The sequence below is a fragment of the Mustelus asterias genome, chromosome 1, assembly GCF_964213995.1.
Source record: "Mustelus asterias chromosome 1, sMusAst1.hap1.1, whole genome shotgun sequence".
Classification (NCBI taxonomy): domain Eukaryota; kingdom Metazoa; phylum Chordata; class Chondrichthyes; order Carcharhiniformes; family Triakidae; genus Mustelus; species Mustelus asterias.
Window position 1 is genome coordinate 39466469 of NC_135801.1, and position 24595 is coordinate 39491063.

The following is a 24595-nucleotide window of genomic DNA, read 5'->3' on the forward strand; positions in this document are numbered from 1 at the left end:
TATGTAAATTGCATGTGACTGGCGAGCCTCACTTCATCAATGACTTTAAGGAAAGTAGATACTGCTACCTTTAACATCTGTGCTGTGATAATTCCGTGCTTCTCTGATTCTGCGCCAAGGCAGGTGCCTGTGGGGGAAGGTGGGAAAACGGAGGTTTGTCTGGGGTGGGCTAGTGGAACACAGGAGGGGGGTCTAAAGCAAGAGCGAGAGTGGAATTTTATGTTTAGGAGGATAGATGCAGTGGCAGGCCTGAAAATCAGTGTGATTCCCATTGGGCGGTGGATTGGGTTTTCACATTAAATCTTCTGTTTTGCGGCTCATTAATAATGCATCAGCAAGGAATTTGTACAATTACATCCTGTAATTCGTCTGCCCTGCTGTTAGCTGAAAGGTCCTGGTGACATATTTAAACAGCACCCATACACACATTCACTCACTGCAGACCAGCTGTTGTGGCAAAGCACAAAATTACACCCAAAAGGATTAACACTCTGCTCCATGGTTCAACAAGGCCTCCCTGGAGATTCTCCTGCAGACCACCAAGGAAAGACTTCTTTCTGAGGCCTGGGAGCAGGAGACTGGCTAACTTGACCTTGGTGGCCTGGGAGGTCACTGAGAACATCCATTCAAAGCAAAAGAGGACCATCCTGTGGAGGAAGAGAGTGAATGAGGGGCTGAATTCCAGACAGCGTCGCAGCCCCAGCCCAGCCTCCAGTCCATCTCTGATGAGCATCCATCTGTAGAAAACTGTGTTAACCTGCACCCTCCGCCAGAGCAGATACACACAGTTGAGAGGAAGCTAATTCTAGAGGCAAGAGTTTACAATCACTTCATCGACACCTGTCCACAGCAGGCAGAGGCAGTAGGTGCCATGCCCCTGGCACTAGGAGGATTGCTGGATACCAGGTTCCTTCAGAGTCCAAGTCTGATGACAAGCCTCTACAATCGGTCCTTAGAGATATGTTGCAGATGCAAAGAGAGGGAGGGGAACATCAGGCAAAGTTGTCAAATGCTGTCAACAGACTTGGCAAGAGACCCACTAAGACTTGGTCCTTTGAAGAACATCCATCAAAGTCATCTCAGAAAACAGGGCATGGCAGTCAGCAGACTGCCTCTATCTCTACCACTCCATCTCAGTGCAACCCTGACATCTGTAGCAGGGTTTGAAAAATTAAGTACTGAAAGCACAATGTTGGCACAGGTATTCATTCACTCACTGAAAGTTATTTTGATGTTTGTAAATATATTCCGCTTTTATCTCTCAAAGTCTCAGATACTGAATTGATGTGATGCAATGTCCTGCTCTCATTCAAGGCTACCAGATGCAAGCCCCCATCCCACACCAGCAACATCGATGATCTCCCATCCTCTCCCTCAGTTCCATGCAGTCTTGCTCAATTTCATCTTAGCCAATTATCTTCAGTTCCACATCTGCGACAATAACAAAGGCATAATGTGAGAATGTTAGCAGGACAATGCATATGTAAGTGTTGCATCTGAGTATCAAAGGTTGTCACCTCATGCTAATTGTTCTTACTAGTCTAATGATTATCCTAATGCTGTAGTATTGAAAGTTGTTAATTGTGCATTTTGGAAGTATGTTTTGTGAGTTTTTTCACTGCCTTTTCACACAGCTGTACTTTGTAAAGGCCTTCATTTTATGACTGAGCTTTTGCTTATGTATTCATCGTCACCATCGGCTTTTGTGGCTCCCAGCAGTGTTATTTCATTAACATTTTTAAGGTTGAACATTACTCCTTTATTTGCTCCCACTCTCCCCATGCATGACGCTGAGCGATGGAAATTGCTCTCACTGAGTGACATCGACTGCTAGACAGGAATGCCTGTATGATGTCGCTGTGTGATCATCTTGAGGATGCTGTCCAATGACCTCTGAAGATGTTGCTTTACTTCTGAACAGCAGCCTGGGGTTGCTTGATAGAATCATTGGGCAGGATCTTCAGGCCACATTCACCCTTCACGGGAATGTCGGTGCGGGATCAAAATCAGAGCATTTGGAAAGCGGAATTCTCACAGGCGAGATCACGTTTTACAATTTTAAGCTAACTTCGGCGGCGGAGTTTATGTGTAGCAATCCAGGGAAGGGCAGGAACCTAATTTGAACACATCAGCATATTCTAAGTGAGCACGCACTCCAGATATTGAGCCCACACTGAATATTCAGCTGGCACGAGGCGCCATTTACAACAAATCTACATAAGCGTGAACCTGGTGCCGTCACCTCTGAGGGGAATATCAGAGGTGAGCACTCAGGCAGCTATTACTTCTCAGGCAGACCAACACTCAAGGAGCACTGGGGAGAATTCTGGGGACGCACATTAAAAACAGCTCGGGGACGGGGCTGTGGGTCACTGTTACCTCTGGGGGGGGGGGGTGGCCCAATTCAGGGGGTGTGTATGGGTCGCTCAAAGACCTTACCTTCCCTGCATATTGGGTCGCGCCTTGCTCCAAAGGGATGTGCTGGCTGCAAAGCAGGCATCACTTCCTGGTTCCTCCATACTGGGCTACTGTTCAAATAATAGCCGAGTGGGTGCCCTTCCTTGTTGGAGCTGCAAACTGGGTGGGAGGCAGCCACAACGTAGTGGCAATACTCGGGACGAATATTGGGTCCTGCTTTGGAAGAGGCCAAGCTGCAAGGGCAGTGATGGGGAACTACCCTGCCTCTTGAGGCATAAAGACCTTCTTATAGAATCATTGAATCCCTACAGTGCAGAAGAGGCCATTTGGCTCATTGAGTCTGCACTGACGCTCGGATAGAATAGCTTACCCAGGCCCTTGCCTCTGCTCTATTCCCATAACTCCACACGTTTCCCATGGTTAATCCATCAAACCTATACAGCTTGGGACACTAAAAGGCAATTTAGCATGGCCAATCCATCAACCTACACATCTTTGGACTGTGGGAAGAAACTGGAGCACCCGGAGGAAACTCACGCAGACACGGGGAGAACGTGCAAACTCCACACAGTCACCCAAGGCTGGAACTGAACCCAGGTCCGCGAAGCTGTGAGCCAGCAGTGCTAATCACTGTGCCATCACTTGAGGGAGGGCGAATGAAGTGAAATCTGCTCCCCTCACTCTCTCAATGATGTGAGGCCAGAGGGGATTATTGGACAGGAAATTCAAATCCACTTCTCCGCGAACTCTGACTCTCAAGTTTAGCAGTGAGAGTGCATTGATTGCTCTCATGCAAGGTACTCAACTGCACAGCATTGAAGTCCCAGAAGAATGAGACTGTCCTCTAGGGAAATGCTTCAAAAGTTAATTTCATACCTCTCAAGAATCAGCTGTGTCTCATCAAGATGAATGTTGTTGCCAGAGTGACTAATTGACGATTCTTTGAGGAGTCCAACATGCCAATTTAATGTCCAGAGCTAGATCTAGTTGCACAGTCTGGGGGCAAAGGTTAACCCTTTGGAACATCAATCCCTAAGAATGTAGAAGTGTCTTTCAATTCAAGACTTAGCAGTATAAAGCTCCAGCATGGAGAAACCCTGGCAAGGTAGAATGGGATAGCTGGCACACTCCCCCTGTTCAATATCACATCTGCACCATTTCTGAAGTGCCCCAACAGATCTTGTTGTCATGCATTCTTTCTAATGCACTTTAATGCAAAGTCAGGACTTATGTTCTTTGCCTGGGGGGGTGGAGTAAACGGGTCAGATGCCATGAGACAACAGAGGCTCTATTCATCCTGCTGGAATGCAAAGGAATTGCATTCACCCCGCTAGAGGACAGAGGAAGTGGGGGTGCTGTGAGGGAGAAATTCACACAGGTAATATGAAGAACCGGGGTGGAAGTCACAGACATATGGAGCGATGAGGGTTAGGGCTCTGTTCACATTCCTCAGCACTCACTGGGGTGTTCTCAGTCTTTCATGAGAATCATGGAGATCATTGAGTTGGTGTTTCTACTGATCTGGATGACCAACAGCAGAGACAACAATGTTGTGAAGTTAGTACTTGTAAAATTATAAACAAATTGTAAAAATGCTGGGAGATATAAAATAGCATTGTCTGTTTAAAAAAAAGATAGGTTTTTGCTATGCTTAGAGAGTTAAAAGAGGTGCAGGTGCATCCAGTACCCAGACTGAAACAATGTATCAGAAGCAAAAACAACAGGGCTGCTTTGGTAACAGTCTTTAGGCATTCGAATCAGAACATGTTTTTGAATTTTAGCCAATCAATTTGAAATAGGCATTTGATTAACAGCAGCCTATCAAATTTAAATTTGATGTTTTAATAACCTGTAAACCAATCCTATTGTGCAAATTTCAGTATGTCATCAGGGGTATAAAATCAGCTTCCAGCTCCAGAAAACTGTCAGAAGGCCACCTGACAGCACCTGCCGAGTAATAGCTTAGTTCAGCTCTTACAGATAGAGAGTAACACACAGACAGTCACCGTTCTCTGCAGTGTCACAGCCACATTTATGTCTTAAAAGAAAGTCTCATCTCAATCATAAAGGTATCAAAAGAAGATAATGAAGGCAGAAGAAATCAGCAAAGAAGAAAGAAGATTCCGGAAGGCAACAAACTTGATTGCATTTTGAGTGTGACTAAAAGTTCTAATTTTTTTTGTTAATAAGTGGGAATTGTAATTATCTAAACAGCATTCCATTAGAATAGTGTTTTATTCAGTTTGTTACTAGTTTAGTTAACCTGTTTAATGTTAGTTAGAAAAATAAACTGTTACTTGTTGATTTTTCAGAGAAAGTCGCAAGTAGTTATTTTGATTTGAGCACTAAAAGCTGTTGAAGGGCAGATAATCCCTCTTCTAAGGGATATAGATAGTCGCAGTGAGTGGGCAAGGGTCTGGCAGATGGAGTACAATGTTGGTAAATGTGATGTCATCCATTTTGGTCGGAAGAACAGCAAAATGGACTATTACTTAAATGGTAAAAAATTGCAGCATGCTGTTGTGCAGAGGGACCTGGGTGTCCTTGTGCAGGAATCACAAGGAGTTGGTTTGTAGGTGCAGCAGGTAATTAAGAAGGCAAATGGAATGTTGTCCTTCATTACTAGAGGGAGGTTATGTTGCAGCTGTATAAGGTGCTGGTGAGGCCACACCTGGAATACTGTGTACAGTTTTGGTCTCCTTACTTGAGAAAGGATGTACTGACACTGGAAGGGGTGCAGAGGGGATTCACGAGGTTGATTCCAGAGTTGAGAGGGTTGGCTTATGAGGAGAGACTGAGTAGACTGGGCTATACTCATTGGAATACAGAAGAATGAGCGGAGATCTTATAGAAACATATAAGATTATGAAGGGAATAGATAAGATAGAAGCAGGGAAGTTGTTTCTACTGGCGGGTGAAACTAGAACTAGGAGGCCTGGCCTCAAAATAAAGGGAGCAGATTTAGGACTGAGTTGAGGAGGAACTTCTTCACACAAAGGGTTGTGAATCTGTGGAATTCCCTGCCCAGTGAAGCAGTTGAGGCTACCTCAGAGTGTTTTTAAGGCAAGGATAGATAAATTTTTGAACAGTAAAGGAATTAAGGGTTATGGTGAGTGGGTGGGTGAGTGGAGCTGAGTCCACGAAAAGATCAGCCATAATCTTATTGAATGGCGGAGCAGGCTCAAGGGGCCAGATGGCCTACTCCTGCTCCTAGTTCTTATGTTCTTATGTTCTTCTCACAAACACTTTAACAGATTATGAAGGTAGGTACTTCTCTTTGAGTGGTTGAGTGTTAGTTCTCAGAGACGAGATCAACCTCCCCTTTGTAACACTGTGCATGGCGAGGATCAGCTGCCTGTAGCTGTTCAGGGAGCAGCTCCACACATGGCAGTTTGTTGGTGGTGTTTATGCCTCTTAAAGGTTGTCAGAGCCAGTGACCTTTTCTCTCCATGTTTTGAAAGGACTGCAAAATGTGTAGTTTTTTTGGCAATGAGCACTGGAGCAGTGCTTATCTCATTACACAGCAGCTACATGCTCCCTAGGGTACAGCAACTTCCATGGATAGTCCCGTCATTATGGTTGAAGGTGATTTATGCTTCCTTGATATGGATGATTTTTTTGTGGGATGTTGATCATGGCAATGAGGATGCTATTGTCTTCCCTGCATCAAGGCTTCAGGAAAGCTCACTATTCACCTTATTCCTCCTGGAATCTTGTCACAATGAGGTTGCTGCTGACAGCAAGTCTTCCACAATCAGAGGTCATTAGTCATGCCTGTGCCTTGGTATTCTCATTGGGCTCAAATGAATCCTTGCCCATTCTCCAAATCATCTGCTTCAATATCTTCCTCTTCTGAGGAGACATACAGTTCATCAATGTTTCCATGTGGCAACTCATCTTCCCTACGCTAAATTAGATTGTACAAAAATGATGGAGACACCCCCTGTGGTTAGTACTGGAGAACCCTGCCTGATTGGTTGAAACAACTGACTTGGTGGCTGAACGTGCATCTGTATATCGCTCCTCAGATGCACTCTGTTGAAAATGAACGGGCATCATTAACCCTATCTTTAGGAATTAGCCCTATCACAGAGGGGACAACCTTCTAAACGCCACGGATGTACAAAGATCTGTGGCACCTCTGAGTGACTTAAGATGTAAAAGTCATGGGAGTTCCCAGGGTACCTAGCATAAACCTGCATGATCTGCTTAATAATGATCACAGATCAGCTGATGTTTAGAGAGTAAAATCCTTTTCAATTTATGAACTACATGGGCTGCTGCCAGGGTGCTCTCAAGGTCACAAATGTTCAGTTAATGATGCCCTGCACCTAGGGGCTTTGGCTGCCTGGCTTGCTTCATCCATGTCAAACTGCATATAATGGTGTGTTTTATTGAAAAAGGCATCGATCACCTCCCTTACACATTCATGTGCGGCTGATAGTGAGATTCCACAGGGGTGCGCAGTGAAACTTGGAATGATCTGTTGGCAAAAAGGTTGGGTACAGTGATAACATTGAGAGCAAATGACATTGGATGGCTTCCATGTCTATGTGGCATGTGCCTTAATGACTATCTTCCGGCAGCTCTGACATCCATCATTATGAAGTGCCTCAAAAGTTAGTCCTAGCATGAATCAATTCTGGCCTCCCAGATTGCTTAGATCCACTACAATTCGCCGACCGCTGCAACAGGTCTATAGCAGATGCCATCTCCCTGGTCCTACACTCAACCCTGGAACACCTAGATAACAAAGACATCTATGTCAGACTCCTATTTATTGACTACAACTCAGCCATCAACACCACTAAACGCATCTCCAAACTCCGTGGTCTGGGGCTCAGCTCCTTTCTCTGTGATTGGATCCTGAACTTCCTAACCCACAAACCGTAATCAGTAAGGATAGGCAACACCACCACCTCCACGATCATCCTCAACACCGGTGCCCCACAAAGCTGTGTCCTGAGCCCCTTACTATACTTCTTATACACCTTTAACTCTGTTGCCAAGTCCCCTCCAACTCGATTTTCAAGTTTGCTGATGACACCACCATAGTGGGTCGGATCTCAAACAGTGATGAGACCGAGTACAGGAAAGCGATAGCGAATCTGGTGAACTGGTGCAATGACAATAATCTCTCCCTCAATGTCAACAAAACAAAGGAGATAGTCATCGACTTCAGTGAGCATAGTGGAGAACATGCGCCTGTCTACATCAATGGGAATGAAGTAGAAATGGTCGAGAGCTTCAAGTTTTCAGATATTCAGATCACCAACAACCAGTCCTGATCCCTCCATGCTGACGCTATAGTCAAGATAGCCCACCAACGCCTTTATTTTCTCTGAAGACTAAAGAAATTTGGTATGTCCTCTACGACTATCATCAATTTTTACAGATGCATCATAGAAAGCATTCTTCCTGGTTGCATCACAGCTTGGTATGGCTCCTGCTCTGCCCAAGACTGCATGAAACTACAAAGGGTTATGAATGAAGTCCAGCCTAACAATCAAACTAGCCTCCCACCCACTGACTCTGTCTACAATTCCCACTGCCTTGGAAAAGCAGCCAGCATGATTAAGGACCCCCACACCCCAGACATTCTCTCTTCCACCTTCTTCCATCGGATAAAAGATACAAAAGCCTGAGGACACATATCAACCGATTCAAGAACAGCTTCTTCCCTGCTGCCATCAGACTTTTGAATGGACCTACCCACACATTAAGTTGATCTTTCTCTACACCCTAGCTATGACTGTAACACTACATTCTGCACTCTCTCCTTTCCTTCTCTATGTTTGTATGCTTTGGCTGTATAGCGCAAGAAACAATACTTTTCACTGTATACTAATACATGTGACAATAAATCAAATCCCTACATAGAATATAGCAAATATAAGCCACCACATTCCTAGACAACCAAAGGTGCTGTCTTTCTCTCACTTCAAAGATGAGTTGCATCTTCTGTAGATGGTCGAGTTAAAAGTCTCTGTGGATTTTGTTGCTCCTCACCAGCATCTGAGTCTTCCTGGGGTCCCTCTGGCTCTAGTGCTTCAGGTTAATATTCTTCCCTGTGTCGAATGATGATGGGGTCTTCTTCTCCTCACTTGCATCAAAGCTATCAAGAAGGCCACATCATCTGCAGCCTTAATTCTCCACTCCTCCTTGTACTTGTGAAGAATAGATTTGATACATCCATACAGCTTCCACTTGAATGCTGTTCCTCTTTATCCAAGCTAGGGAGCCAATGTGAAGCCTTTGAGCTGCCCTCAGTCTAGACATGGCATCCCCATAGTACCCTTTGCAATTGAATTACATCCTGAAGGTTCACATACAGCTGAGCATCCCCCTCTGACATGACTCTGCATTCACAAAGAGGATCTTGATCATGGCAAGTGCATTCGTGTGCTATAATTCTCATTCAGCCTAGTGTCACTTTGCCTCCATTAGCCTAGACACTGGCCTAGCCTTATACTAACATCATGACTATAAGCATTGTACCCTGTTGGGCATCACCATGAAAATGAAAATATTGAGGTTGTAGTGTACATATAGCTTCTGTCCAGCAACTGGGGTCCTTGGTTGTTTGATTCGCCTTCTCTTTTTACATACTTCTGTTAGGGACAGGTGCCCAATCAGCCCAACACAAATATAACCCCAAAACCTTAATGGATTATTTGACACCAGAAACATGCATACCTGTTGTGCCTGCTGAGCCCTCCCCAGTAATGGATTGAGACACTGTTTTTGCAGGATCTTACATAAGACCTTAAAGTGTCTGGCAGATAATTAGTGCTGGTGTCCCATGTGCTGTTAATGTATGACATCGCTGTGGACTCTATCCTTTAGACTGCCTGATGTCCTGATGAAAAGAGATCATTTATTCTCTTCCTGCACAGCAGGACAGTCCTTCTTTTGTTTCCCTTGGGCACTGATTTCACTGGAAAGCTCCACCAAGGCCATTGGGGTCAGGTGAGAGGGTCTCCTGCTCCCAGTCGTCAGGAGGACTTCCAACCTTTCCTGAATGGCCAGCAAGAGAATTCCCAAGGAGACTTTGCCAAACCAAAGTTGCCATGGTTTGACTTATCAGCACACACCTGGCCTGCAGTGAGTGAACAGGTGTTTGAATGCTATTTAAATAAAATGCCAGGACCTTTGCCCCCATGAGGTAACAGTGGGGCAACAAATCACTGTCATTCCACCATGACTTTCGACACTGATGCGCAATTAATCAGCTGAAAAATGGAAGATCAGACACACAAATTTTCCCATCCAGCAACGTGTTTAGTCTCCAAAACAGAAAATTCCACCCGTTAACTTTATATCTTTCTCCACACCTGCTGTGTTATTCTAGCATTTGTTTGCTCTGTTACTTGTTACTCTGATAGATTTTTAATATAAAAACAATTTCAGTTTTGAAATTTCCAACTGACCCCCAGCTTTTGGGGGAGGGAGCATTCTGGATTTCCACTTGCCTTTTGTGTGAAGAAATATTTTCTGACATCAGCTCTAATTTACAGATATGCTCACTTGTTCTGGACTCCCCATAACAGGGGCAGAATTTTCAACCTATCTGTCCTGTTAAATTATTTCAAACCCTTAGTTTATTTAACTCCTCTATATTCAATGAAGTACAAGTCTAGTCTCTGCAATCAGTCTTCATTATTTAACTCTTGTAGCTCCCAGTATCATTCTGTGTTGCACCCACTCCAAGGCCTATATAGATGTCACAGAGACCTGGGCAAGTAATCAGAGGCCTTGAACTTAAAAAATAGGACGAGTAGGCTATGCGACCCCTTGAGACTGCTTCACTATTCAATAAGATCATGGCTGACAACACATTAAAACAGAAAATGCTGGAGATACCCAGCAGGTCAAGCAGTATCTCTCGTGAGATGCCAAAAGGTCTTGTCGATAATTCATCAACATAGCCAACCCAAAAAGAAGTATAAAAAAAGAGACTATGGGAGGGTTCCTTGCTGTAAGCAGTGGACAGGGACTCTGAAGGAAAAATCCAGTCAAACACTCCTTAAGGGTTCAAGAAGTTGAGATGACTGAGTTTAGCTGTGAGCAGGCCAGGCATTCATTAAGCTTGTTGCACCACCTACGCCACAGAGAAAACTTTGATTAATTGGCAACTTAGGCTCCCTGCTGTCAATTTCACAATATCAGTTTACATTATTTAAGTGGTTTCAAGAGCTTGTGGTTTATATTATTGATATTTTAAAGGGTCTGGGGCATTATTAACACTTTTATTAACTTGTAGTGAAATGCCTTTTTTTCTATGTAGGAGAAAGTTATGAATTAATTACTTTTTTAAAGCCTTTTTATGCATCCGACTGTCACTGTAGGGTTCACTGGTTCTAGATGGTGTATAGGGGGGCAATGAGCATGGGAAGTGCCATAGTTTGACATCGGGGCATGAGGAGCTATAGGGAAGGTGGAAGAGCAGAGATTTGTATGGGGACATGAGAGTGCAGTGTGGTGCAAAGGACAGAGTTTGGCATGGGGAGGCATTAGGCCTTTTGGGGTGGGAGGTGTGTGGAAGGTCAGAGCTTGGCATGGGGGCATGAGGAACTATAGAGGATGTACGGAAGGACAAAGTTTGGCATAAGGGGCACGAGTATCCATAAAGCTGAGTGGGAGGTACGAGGTGGAATTGATGAGGCATGGGAAGTGTTTGGAGAGTAAAGGGGTGTGAGAGGTTAGGGCTGCAGGATTTACTATAACTAGGGATGCAAAATCCCTCTGCATCGAGGTGGGCCTTTTAAACAGCTCGCACTGGCAACCCCTATGGCTATCTCCAAACCTCTGGGTCAAACTTGAAGGAGTACAGGGCACAACTTCAAAACTGCAGATGACACCAACTTGGAAACATTGTGAACTGTGAGGAGGATAAACTTCAGAGGGAGGTGGACAAACTGGTGGAATAGGCAGACACATGGCACGTGAAATTTAATGCAGAGAAGTGTGATGTTTGGTAGGGAGAATGAGGCAAAACAATATAAAGTAAAGAGGGTGCAGGAGTAGAGGGGCCGGGTGGTATATATATATGCATAAATCATTGTAAATGCAGCTTGAGAAAGAGGCCATTAAAGTGTATGGTGCTTGGGCCTTATAAATCAAAGCAATGAGTACAAAAGCAAGGAATTTATGTGAACATTTATAAAACACTGTTTCAGCCTCAGCTAGAGTATTATCTTGTTCAATTCTGGGCACCACACTTTAGGAAGGATGTGAAGGCATTAATAAAGGGTGCAGGAAAGATTTGTGAGAATGACTCCTGGGATGAAGGACATCAGTTACATGGATAGATTGGAGAAGTTGGAGCTTTTTGCCTTTGAGAAGCAAAGGTTGAGAGGAAATTTGATAGAGATGCTCAAAATCATGAGGGGTCTAGACAGGATAGATAGAGAAAAGCTATTCCCACTGGCAGAAGGGCCAAGAACTAGAGGACATTGAGTTAGGCTGAATAAACCAAAAGAATCTAAGTTGACATGAAAAAAACCCTTTTTATGCAGTGAGTCATTAAGATCTAGACTGCACTCTGAAGAGCATCGTGGAGGCAGATTCAGTCATGACTTTCATAGAATCCACAAGTGCAGAAGGAGGCCATTTGGCCCATTGAGTCTGCACTGACCACAATCCCACCCAGGCAATACCCTCATAACCCCATGCATTTGCCCTCGCTAGTCCCCCCGACACTAAGGGGCAACTTAGCATGGCGAGTCCACCTAACCCGCACATCTTTGGACTGTGGGAGGAAACTGGAGCACCTGGAGGAAACCCACGCAGACAAGGGGAGAATGTGCAAACTCCACACAGACAGTGACCCAAGCCGGGAATCGAACCCGGGCCCCTGGCGCTGTGAGGCAGCAGTGCTAACCACTGTGCCACACTACGCCCAAAAGGGCGCCTCTCTATTGCAACTCTTCTCTAATAAGAGGCAGACCATCAGGCCAAAGGGACCTGTCAGCATTTAGTCCCATTAGTTTGCATGCACTTTTCTCTTGTGATAATGATTGTTAAGTTCTTTTCTCCGTTTCTCTCCCTGATTTTCTGCCAATATTGGGATGTTATTAATGCTTTTTATTGTAAAGAAAGAAAATATTTGTCCAACATCCCTGCCATTTCCCTAGTTTTCCATTATTAGTTTGCCAGTCTCATCTTTTAAGAGACCAACATTTACATTAACAAGTGTCTTCCTTTTTATGTAAATACAGAAGCTCTTACTATCTATTTTTATATTTCTTGCTTGTTTACTCCCATCAATTTTCTCCCTTTTTAAATCATCATTTGCTATTTCTGAAACATTTCTATCTTTTGTCATACCACTATTCTTCACAACACAGTATGCCTTTACTTCCAATTTAATACCATCCTTAATACCTTTAGTTAGCCTTCCTTCTTCCCTATTCTTTCTCAATGAAATGCAAAAATTATGAATTATTTCTTTCAATGTCTACCACTATTCATCTACTGTCTTACATTTTAATTTATTTTCTTAGTCCACTTCAGCCAACTCCATTTTCGTAATAGCTCTGATGTCAGGAGCTCTGATGTGGAGATGCCGGCGTTGGACTGGGGTAAACACAGTAAGAAGTTTAACAACACCAGGTTAAAGTCCAACCTTTAAATAAGTCCAACCATTAAATAAACCTGTTCGACTTTAACCTGGTGTTGTTAAACTTCTTACTGTGTCAGGAGCTCTGACAGAGGGTCATCGAGACTCGAAACATTGGCTCTATTCTCTCTCAATGTGGAGATGCTGGTGTTGGACTGGGGTAAGCACAGTAAGAAGTCTAACAACACCAGGTTAAAGTCCAACAGGTTTATTTGGTAGCAAAAGCCACTAGCTTTCGGAACAGGCTGTTCCTTCGTCAGGTGGGTGGGAGTTCCGATCACCAACAGGGCACAAAGACACAAACTCAATTTACATGAATAATGATTGGAATGTGAGTCTTTACAGCTAATCAAGTCTTAAAGGTACAGACAATGTGAGTGGAGGGAGCATTAAGCACAGGTTAAAGAGATGTGTATTGTCTCCAGACAGGACAGCTAGTGAGATTTTGCACATCCAGGCAAGTTGTGAGTATTACAGATAGTGTGACATGAACCCAATATCCCAGTTGAGGCCGTCCTCATGTGTGCGGAACCTGGCTATCAGTCTCTGCTCAGCGACTCTGCGCTGTCGTGTATCGTGAAGGCCGCCTTGGAGAACGCTTACCCGGAAATCAGAGGCTGAATGCCTGTGAACGCTGAAGTGTTCCCCAACAGGAAGAGAACAGTCTTGCCTGGTGATTGTCCAGCGGTGTTCATTCATCTGTTGTCGTAATGTCTGCATGGATTCCCCAATGTACCATGCCTCGGGACATCCTTTCCTGCAGCGTAACAGGTAGACAACGTTGGCCGAGTTGCAAGAGTATGTACCGTGTACCTGGTGGATGGTGTTCTCGCGTGAGATGATGGCTGAAAGATGCCCTCATAAGAACAGGATATGGCGCTCGACTCATCAATCGACAGTTCCGACGCGCCACAGCGAAAACCGCACCAACCTCCTCAGAAGACAAACACGGGACACGGTGGACAGAGTACCCTTCGTCGTCCAGTACTTCCCCGGAGCAGAGAAGCTACGACATCTCCTCTGGAGCCTTCAACATGTCATTGATGAAGACGAACATCTCGCCAAGGCCATCCACACACCCCCACTTCTTGCCTTCAAACAACCGTGATGCGCGATTAATTCACTCGGGAGGCTGGATCGTACCCGGGAAATAAAGGCTTTTATTAGCAACAAGAATGCAGCTTACTGCTTAACAATACAATCCCAGACTAAAGGGTCACTAGGAAGTGCAGTGACCTTTATACTCCTATAGGTAGGCGGAGCCAACCGGAGTGTACCACAGAACAATACCAACAGGTGGAACACCCCAACCCTAACCCCAACAGTAACAAGAGTAACATATGTACAAGTACCCATAGTGATAACCATCTATGGTTCAGTACCCATAGTGGTAACCATCTATGGTTCACCACATTCACCCCTCCTTTAAAAACAAAGGCCGCTGGGGCAAAGAAAACAGTACGAACTGTCCATATATTCACAAGTTCAGTCGTATCGGAGGGCCACACCGTCTCTGCGACCTCCTCAACACTGGCGGTAGCGTCGGTTCTGGTGACCATGATGACCCTTTCTCCAAGGCGGTGTCCAGTGACTACTCCAGTTCCTCACGGACGGGTGGACCACGAGGTGGCGACAATCTCCTGGACTCAGGCAAGCCCCGAGGTGGCGACAATCTCCTGGACTCAGGCAAGCTGTACACGGGAGTAAGAGGATTAAGTGGTGGTCCCGATACTGCCCGCGCCGTGTCAGGAGGGGAGATAAAGGGCAAGGGGTCCCTAACCAGGGGTGCAGGAGCGACGGGGGTTTCCAGGTCCCCTGCAGGCGCCAGATCTCGAATAGAGACCGTGTCCTCTCGCCCGTCAGGATATGCTACATAGGCATATTGAGGGTTGGCATGGAGGAGATGGACCTGTTCAACCAAAGGGTCGGACTTGCGGGTCCTAACATGCCGCCGCAGGAGAACAGGTCCTGAGTACGTCAGCCAAGACGGCAGTGAGGTCCCAGAGGAAGACTTCCGAGGGAAGGTAAACATCCGCTCATGTGGGGTAGCGTTGGTTGCCGTACACAGGAGGGACCGGATTGAATGGAGCGCATCAGAAAGTACCTCTTGCCAACGGGAGACTGGAAGACCCTTAGACCTCAATGCCAGTAAGACAGCCTTCCAGACTGTAGCGTTTTCTCTCTCGACCTGCCCGGTACCCCTGGGGTTGTAACTCGTAGACCGACTTGAGGCAATCCCTTTAGACAGCAGGTATTGCCTCAAGTCGTCACTCATAAACGACGAACCCCTATCGCTGTGGATATAACTGGGGTAACCAAACAGGGTGAAAAGATCCCGCAAGGCTTTGATAACCGTGGCAGCGGTCATGTCTGAACAGGGAATGGCAAAAGGGAATCGGGAGTACTCGTCAACCACGTTGAGGCAGTACACATTCTGGTCTGTCGAAGGAAAGGGGCCCTTGAAATCAACACTCAGTCGTTCAAAAGGGCGAGTGGCCTTAATGAGGTGTGCCCTGTCAGGTCGGTAGACGTGCGGCTTGCATTCAGCACATACCTGGCAGCTTGGAGTTATCGACCTGACATCCTCTACAGAGTAGGGTAGATTCCGGGCCTTTACAAAATGGAAGAGCCGAGTGATCCCCGGATGGCAGAGATCATTGTGGAGGGCCTGTAGCCGGTCCTCCTGCACACTGGCACATGTTCCACGCGACAGGGCATCTGAGGGCTCATTGAGCTTCCCCGGACGGTACATGATATCATAGTTGTAGGTGGAGAGTTCAATTCTCCACCTCAAGATTTTATCATTTTTGATTTTACCCCTTAACGTGTTGTTGAACATGAATGCCGCGGACCGCTGGTCCATGAGCAGGGTAAATCGTTTTCCAGCCAAGTAATGGCGCCAATGCTGAACAGCCTCCACAATGGCCTGAGCCTCTTTTTCAACAGCGGAGTGCCGAATTTCAGGGCCTTGGAGGGTGCGAGAGAAAAAGGCGACGGGCCTGCCCGCCTGGTTAAGTGTGGCGCCCAGGGCAAAATCAGATGCATCACTCTCCACCTGGAAGGGGATGGACTCATCGACAGCGTGCATCGTGGCTTTCGCGATGTCAGCTTTTATCCCTTCAAAGGCTAAGCGAGCCTCTGCTGCCAGGGGAAAAGAGGTAGACTTTATGAGCGGACGGGCTTTGTCCGCGTAATTGGGAACCCACTGTGCGTAATACGAAAAGAAGCCCAAGCATCTTCTCAGTGCTTTGACGCTAGTGGGTAGGGGAAGTTCAAGGAGGGGACGCATACGGTCTGGATCAGGGCCGAGGACCCTGTTTTTCACCACGTATCCGAGAATTGCTAGGCGGCGCTTGCTAAATACACACTTCTCCCTGTTATAGGTCAGATTCAGGCGAGACGCAGTGCGTAAAAACTGTAGGAGGTTGGCATCGTGGTCCTGCTGGTCATGGCCGCAGATAGTGACGTTGTCCAGGTACGGGAAGGTAGCCCGTAGCCCGTTTTGGTCCACCATTCGGTCCATTGCACGCTGGAAGACCGAGACCCCATTAGTGACGCCAAAGGGGACCCTTAAGAAGTGGTAGAGACGACCATCCGCCTCAAAGGCCGTATATTTTCGGTCCTCTGGGCGAATGGGGAGCTGGTGATAGGCTGACTTCAAGACGATGGTGGAGAACACCCGGTACTGCGCAATCTGGTTGACCATGTCAGATATGCGCGGGAGAGGGTACGCGTCCAGCTGCGTGTACCTATTAATGGGTGACTATAGTCTATGACCATCCGGGGCTTGTCTCCAGTCTTAACCACCACGACTTGTGCTCTCCATGGGCTAGTGCTAGGTTGAATGATCCCTTCCCTGAGGAGCCGCTGAACCTCAGATCAAATAAAGATCCGATCCTCAGCGCTGTAACGCCTGCTCTTAGTTGCGATGGGCTTGCAGCCTGGCATGAGATTTTCAAATAAAGACGGCGGGGTGATTCTGAGTGTCGAGAGACTGCACGTGGAGCGCACTAGGCAATTTGGAGGCTGCTGTTCTCCCACTGAAAGTGGAAGGAGTGGCCCATCGTACTGCAGGGTCACACTCCTCAGGTGGACCATAAAGTCTAGTCCCAGGAGTATCGGAGCGCAAAGGTGCGGTAACACGAGGAGCCTGAAGTTCTCATAAACTGTGCCCCGCACCGTTAGGTTTACCACGCAGCTCCCAAGAACGGTAACAGATCGGGACCTCGACGCCATAGAAATTGTCTGTCTGACAGTCTGTACTCGGAGACCGCACCGTTTCACAGTGTCTGGATGAATGAAACTCTCCGTGCTCCCGCTGTCAAACAGACAATGTATCAGGCGTCCATTTACCCCTATGTCCATCATGGACTTGTCGAGTCTGTGAGGCTTGGCCTGGTCCAGGATGATTGACGCCACCGTTGAATCTTGAGTGCAACTGCAGGCAGCTGAGATGGTCGATGATGATGACCTCTGCTGGTCGTCTGCAGTCGGTGTCGACCAAAATGGCTGCGCCCATGGATCGCACGTGGTCGATGGCGTTGAAAGTGGCGGCACTCGCAGGTCGCACGTGTCTTGTGGCGTCGTCCTCAGGAATGGCGGCGCTCGTGAATCGCAAGTGGTTGAAGACCTCGACGAAGCCGGAGACGAGGAGACAGATCCTGGAGAGTCACATGCCGCACTGCTTGGCTTCGAAGGTGGTTTCGCTCGGCACACTTTAGCATAGTGCCCTTTCTTCCCACACGCGGAGCAAAATACCGTTCTGGCCGGACATCGCTGACGAGGGTGCTTTGCCAATCCACAGAAATAGCACCGCGGGCCACCTGGGGCTGCCGCCGCCGTCAGGTCCAAGGTGGAAAGCACGATCGCGCAGTTCCTAGGAGCCGCCGGGTAGAGTTGAGTCGGTGGCTGTACTTGCCACGATGTTCCCACGTGGTCGGTGGGGTAAGTTTCAAGACTTCTGGAGGCTGTTTCCATCGCATCAGCCAATTCCACCGTCTTAGCTAGGTCTAAGTTACCTTGCTCTAGCAGCCGCAGGCGAATATCAGATGAGCCGATTCCCACCACGAACGCATCTCGGATCAGATCGTTAGTATATGGAGTAGCCGACACTGGCTTGCAATTGCAGGCTCTGGCTAGCTGCTGAAGTTCGGGCAGGTACTGTGCCGTCGTTTCGCCGGGCTGCCGCCATCGAGGTGCCGAGCATGAATCTCATTTGGCAGTTTGTTGTACAGCTTCTTAAGTAGTTCGATGGCCCCTTTGTAGTCTTGGGCATCACGGATTGTTGCATACACAGTGTCGCTTACCCTTGCGTGGAGGACCCGCAATCTATCGGCGTCGTTTTGGATTGCTGTTGAGGCATCGATATAATCCTGGAAACACTTCAACCAATGGTCGAATGTGTTCGACGCTCCTGCGGCACGCGGATCTAAGGTAAGCCAATCGGGTTTTAACATTTGCTCCATGGTTTTTTTTTCTCTTCAGCCAAAATTGTTGCTAATAAAATTGATGCGCGATTAATTCACTCGGGAGGCTGGATGGTACCCGGGAAATAAAGGCTTTTATTAGCAACAAGAATGCAGCTTACTGCTTAACAATACAATCCCAGACTAAAGGGTCACTAGGAAGTGCAGTGACCTTTATACTCCTATAGGTAGGCGGAGCCAACCGGAATGTACCACAGAACAATACCAACAGGTGGAACACCCCAACCCTAACCCCAACAGTAACAAGAGTAACATATGTACAAGTACCCATAGTGATAACCATCTATGGTTCAGTACCCATAGTGGTAACCATCTATGGTTCACCACAAACCGCACAACCTCAAACAGACCATTGTCCGCAGCAAACTACCCAGCCTTCAGGAGAACAGTGACCGCGGCACCACACAACCCTGCCACAGCAACCTCTGCAAGACGTGCCGGATCATCGACACGGATGCCATCATCTCACACGAAAACACCATCCACCAGGTACACGGTACATACTCTTGCAACTCAGCCAACGTTGTCTACCTGTTACGCTGCAGGAAAGGGTGTCCTGAGGCATGGTACATTGGGGAAACCATGCAGACGCTACAACAACGGATGAATGAACACCGCTTGACAATCACCAGGCAAGACTGTTATCTTCCTGTTGGGGAGCACTTCAGTGGTCACGGGCATTCAGCCTCTGATCTCCGGGTAAGCGTTTTCCAAGGCGGCCTTCACGACACACGACAGCACAGAGTCGCTGAGCAGAGACTGATAGCCAGGTTCTGCACACATGAAGACGGCCTCAACCGGGATATTGGGTTCATGTCACACTATCTGTAGCCCCCACAACTTGCCTGGATGTGCAAAATCTCACCTGCTGTCCTGTCTGGAGACAATACACATAGAACATACATAGAACATAGAACATAAACACATCTCTTTAACCTGTGCTTAATGCTCCCTCCACTCACATTGTCTGTACCTTTAAGACTTGATTAGCTGTAATGACTCACATTCCAATCATTATTCATGTAAATTGAGTTTGTGTCTTTGTGCCCTGTTTGTGATCAGAACTCCCACCCACCTGACGAAGGAACAGCCTGTTCCGAAAGCTAGTGGCTTTTGCTACCAAATAAACCTGTTGGACTTTAACCTGGTGTTGTTAGACTTCTTACTGTGCTTACCCCAGTCTTCTTACTCTATTCTCTCCCCACAGATGCTGTCAGACCTGCTGAGATTTTCCAGCATGTTCTATTTTTGTTCTATCTTTGTAATACCCTTTATTTAAGTTTGAGACTTAGGTTTCTCACCCTCAAAATGAAGGTGAAATTCAATCACATAATTCTTTCCTCAAAGATCCTATACTAAGAAATCATTAATTAATCCTGTTAACACATATTATCAAATTTAAAATGGCCAGTTCTGTTCTGTATACCAAGGGTATTATTTAAAGAAACTGTCCCAAATGCACCCTATGAACTCATCTTCAAAATTACCTTTGTTAATTTGACTTGCCTAATTTAGATAAAGATTAAAACTCCCCAAAACTATTGCAGTACCAAATTACATTTATTTCTTGATTAATACTCTGTTATACTGTGGCTACTGTTGTAGAGGGTGGTGGGATGCTATGAACAGCTTCCATCTGTTCCTTATTTTTCTTCTTTTTATATCCACCCAAATTGATTTGAGTTCAAATTCTTTTGAGCCAATACCATTTTTCATTACTGTGCTAATCTCATCCTTAATGAACAGTTACCCCACCTTCTTTCCATTTCTGACTTGAGGTTGTTTTCGTTAGAGAGAAGAAGGTTAAGAGGTGACTTAATAGAGACATACAAGATGATCAGAGGATTAGAAAGGGTGGATAGTGAGAGCCTTTTTCCTCGGATGGTGATGGCTAACACGAGGGGACATAGCTTTAAATTGAGGGGTGAGAGATATAGGACAGATGTTAGAGGTAGGTTCTTTACTCAGAGAGTAGTAAGGACGTGGAATGCCCTGCCTGCCGCAGTAGTGGACTCGTCAACATTAAGAGCATTCAAATGGTTATTGGATAAACATATGGATGATATTGGAATAGTGTAGATTAGAGGGGCTTTAGATTGGTTTCACTGGTCGGCGCAACATCGAGGGCCGAAGGGCCTGTACTGCGCTGTAATGTTCTATGTTCTATGACTACCCCTCCAATAATCAAGGAGCCCCAAATAATCAGTTACTGCCACCTTCACCTTGCAACCATATTTCTGTAATCAATCACATTATATCTATTTATTTCCATTTATGACAGCAACTCATCAATCATGCTTTTTCCCTCAAACATGCACTTAGATAAAGAACCTTTAATTTTGTCTTTTTACCAATTTCCTCTACTTTGAACCTATTTGCTGGTCACCCCACTCACCTGAACAGATCACAGCAGCATCCTCCCTGTGTGTACAGTTATTCTTTCCCCATGGGTTGGCAGAGCACTGTTTGAGGGCAGTCTCTGTCCCATTACACCTCATATCATGCATCCAGATATCCCCAGTCCCCTCTCCATAGAAGGCTCCGGTCTCTTTTGATAGGGCCGTCCCACAGTTCAACATTCTGCAGACAACAGTTGCTGCATTAACATCCCAGCCATCATCACAGATCGTGCCCCAGTTGGAGTTATGATAGACTTCAACTCTCCCGGAGCACATATTGGAACCATTCACCAGACGCAGTGGCACCGGACCTGAAATAGAAATAGGAACACTGTTAATCTGTGAATTTATCAACAGGAGCAATATAAGAACAAAAGGAGTCCATTCGTGCCCACTAGGATCTTCCATCATTCAATTAGATCTGTCGTTCAATATCAATTTAGCTGCTTTTGCTCCATATCCCTTGTTATCCATACCCAATATTGATCATCAATCTTGATCTTGACAGTTCCAACTGACCTCCAGCACCAACAGGTTTTTTTCAGGTGAGAGAGTTCCTTATTTCTCCTCCACTGTGAGTGGAGAAGTGCTTCCTGACAGGACCTATGAACAGCCTAGCGCTAACTTAAAGACCATTGCCCCTGTTCTGGAACCTTGCCCACCAGAGGAAACAGTTTATTTCCATCTAGCCTATCAACTCCTTTAATAATTTAAGTTAATGCTGTTCCTCCTCTCAGCTGCCATCATCAATTTGACCCTGCTGGAGTACTGTGCCTGAAAGGGCAATGAAAGCAGATTCAATAGAATCTTTTAAAGGAGGAAATGGATAAAAATTGGCAAGTATAACAACGGTGCAGCGAGAGTGGGACTGACTGGATGGTTGTTCCACAAGTATGATGGGCAGAGTCACCTCCTTCTTATGCTGTCTCCACCAGCTGGATGGGAGTGTGCAGACTGGAGGAGCCCAGTGCACAGACTCCTGCTTGGGGAACTAATGAAGATTGAGACATTTGCCAAGGAGACTAGTCTTACCTGAGCAACTGATGCCAGCATCCCGTGTGTGGGAACAGTTACTGCTCCCCAAGGGGTTTGCAAGGCACTGGCTTAGGAAAGGTTCAGTTCCACTGCATTGTACACCACTCAGCCACATCTTTCCACTCCCTTGTCCCTTGTAGGCCCTGGTTACCGACAAGGCCTTCCCGCAGTCCAGTTGCTTGCAGACAATATCCCCGTCAGTGAGGTCCCATCCATCATTGCAGACTGTCCCCCAGGCAGACTGGTAAAGAATCTCCACCCTCCCGGAGCACATATTTCTCCCATCAGTCAGTCTGATTGGTAAAAGCCCTGTGAATAAGGAAATTCTAGCTGAGAATTGCACACAGAACAGAAAAGACCTTGCCATTCTTCAGCTTATTGTACAGATCACAGACTTGACAAGAGTAAGCTAAAAGGTAAATGATGCCTCCCTGCCTAGCATTCCTTCGCTTGCCTTGCCAAGACTGCCACAGTGGCAGTGTACTTCTTATAAAGAAACCCCACCTTGTTCTTTCCCTCTACTTCTCATTTCAGCATTTCACCTTGTTCTACCCTCTTACCTCTTGTTAAAATCCTCATTCTCTATCACCCACCATCACTGAGATATCTTCACTGCTTTCCTCTGTCTCTGCACTGAGCATTCTCTGTAATTTCAATTTCCATCTCATTCTTCATGTTCTCTTTCATGAGTTCACTGCCTTCCTGTCCTTCCTAAATCCCTCTCTCAATATAAGCTCCCTTACATATATTTATGGTCACCCATGCGCTCCTGCCATCTCACGAGGCCTCCTAGTCTATGGCCCATAACATCCGGGAGCCCCAGCATCGCATTTGGGGGGGTAATCCAATGATGCACTGGACAATCCTTCTAAAAAGTTCCCATGTAAGAGTTTACCCGGCAATTGCCCAGAAGTGCTAACTTCCTCTGAACTGGGCTGGGAACCATCCGACAAAAGCAATTTAAATCACTAACTCCACTATCCAAGGAATAAAAAAAAACATTTTCTAATGTGAAACATAGCTAGAACGCAAGTTTGAGACACAAACATTAAAGGTAGCTAGTGTTGTAAAAAGTGGGGGGGTGGGGGGAGGGGGGGGGTGCGCGGGCATGGCTTGGCCACTCCAGCTGAGGCCTGGTTTTCTATGATGGAGGCCTCAGGCGGTGGCCAACATGTGAAATCTGAACTGAAAAAGGCTGGCAGGTAAGTGCATGTTATTTTCTGTGTTAGAACTTTTCCAATGCTAATTGAAAAATTTGGGCTAATATGTAAATTCAGTACTGCTCACCACCGTTCCACTTCCCAACCATACTATTTACTGTGTCAACCCTGGAAAAAACTCGCCCACTTCACTTACAACTGCACTTTCCTCTTCCAACTGCTTAGCTTTTGGCCTGATACAACACAATATTTGTATAGCTACCGATCTGTTCAAGCGGACCTTCACCTCCACCTTTGGTACAATTTAAGCTCATTACGGACAAAGACATAGAGGATTTTCAAAATGAGTTTTTGGATTGAAGGAGAGCAGAGTTGAATAGAATAAGACAGGATCTGGCCAAGGTAAGCTGGGAACAGCTGCTATGGCAAAATCTACAGAACAGCAATGGGAGACTTTTAAAAAGGAAATTGAAAGGGTACAAGCCCAGTATGTTCCCTCTGGGGTGACAGAAAGACATAACAAGCCCAGAGAACCATGGATGACCAGAGATATTCAGGATAAGATGAGAAGCAAAAGAAAAGGTTTTGGCAGGTACAAGGCAAGCAAATCAGCAGAGGCATAAGTGAAGTATAGAAAGTGTAGGGTGGAGCTTCAAGAAACAATTAGAAAAGCAAAGAAGGGATATGAGAGAGCTCTGGCTGATAAAAGTAGGGAAAATCCCAAGACTTTCTATAAACATATCAATGGGAAGTGGATAACCAGGGAAAGGATAGGGCCCATTAGGGACTAAGGGGGGAATCTGTGGGTGGAGCCAGAGGACACTGATAGAGTGTTGAATGAATACTTCACATCTGTCTTCACCCAAGAGAATGAGAATGAAGGTATGGAACTCAGGGAGAGAAATTGAGGTTCTTATACAAATTGACATAGGGAAGGACAGGGTATTGGAGGTGTTGGTAGACTTAAAAATGGATAAATCTCCAGGTCAAGGTGAATTGTGCCCCAGGCTGCTGTGGGAGGCAAGGGAGAAGATTGCAGGGGTTCTGACCCAAATTTTAAATCCTCTCTGGCCACAGGAAAGGTGCCAGAAGACTGGAGAACTGCTAATGTAATTCCTTATTTAAAAAGGGTTGTAAAGATAAGCCAGGTAACTACAGACCAGTGAGTCTTTCATCAGTGGTAGGGAAACTAATGGAGAAAATTCTGAAGAAGAGCACCTATCTTCACTTAGAGAGGCATGGCTTGAATAGGTATAGTCAGTATGGCTTTGTCAGAGGGAGGTCATGCCAAACAAATCTGATTGAATATTGTTAGGAGGTGACCAGGTCTGTAGATGAAGTTAGTGCAGTCGATGTGGTTTATATGGGTTTCAGCAAAGGTCCCACTTGGGAGACTTATAAAGAAGGTAAATGCACATGGAATACAGGGTACTTTGATAAAGTGGATTCAAAATTGGCTCAGTTGTAGGAGACAGA

At 46.1% G+C, this 24595-nt stretch overlaps 2 protein-coding genes across 2 annotated transcripts in view; both read right to left on the reverse strand.

The window, feature by feature from the left end:
* LOC144506493 (scavenger receptor cysteine-rich domain-containing protein DMBT1-like) overlaps nt 1-2519 on the reverse strand; it is a 56586-nt gene extending 54067 nt beyond the window's left edge. Inside the window, exons 1-2 of the mRNA XM_078232722.1 lie at nt 2440-2519; nt 69-127 (exon numbers count right to left, since the gene is read on the reverse strand). Of these exons, the coding sequence (XP_078088848.1) occupies nt 69-127; nt 2440-2519 (139 nt within the window). The remainder of the gene's footprint in view (nt 1-68; nt 128-2439) is intronic.
* Nucleotides 2520-6217: 3698 nt separating this feature from the next.
* The window catches only part of LOC144506549 (scavenger receptor cysteine-rich domain-containing protein DMBT1-like), a 56447-nt gene continuing 38069 nt past the window's right edge, over nt 6218-24595 (reverse strand). The window contains exons 13-15 of the mRNA XM_078232858.1: nt 21957-22268; nt 20921-21235; nt 6218-6270 (exon numbers count right to left, since the gene is read on the reverse strand). Coding sequence (XP_078088984.1) covers nt 6218-6270; nt 20921-21235; nt 21957-22268 — 680 coding nt within the window. The remainder of the gene's footprint in view (nt 6271-20920; nt 21236-21956; nt 22269-24595) is intronic.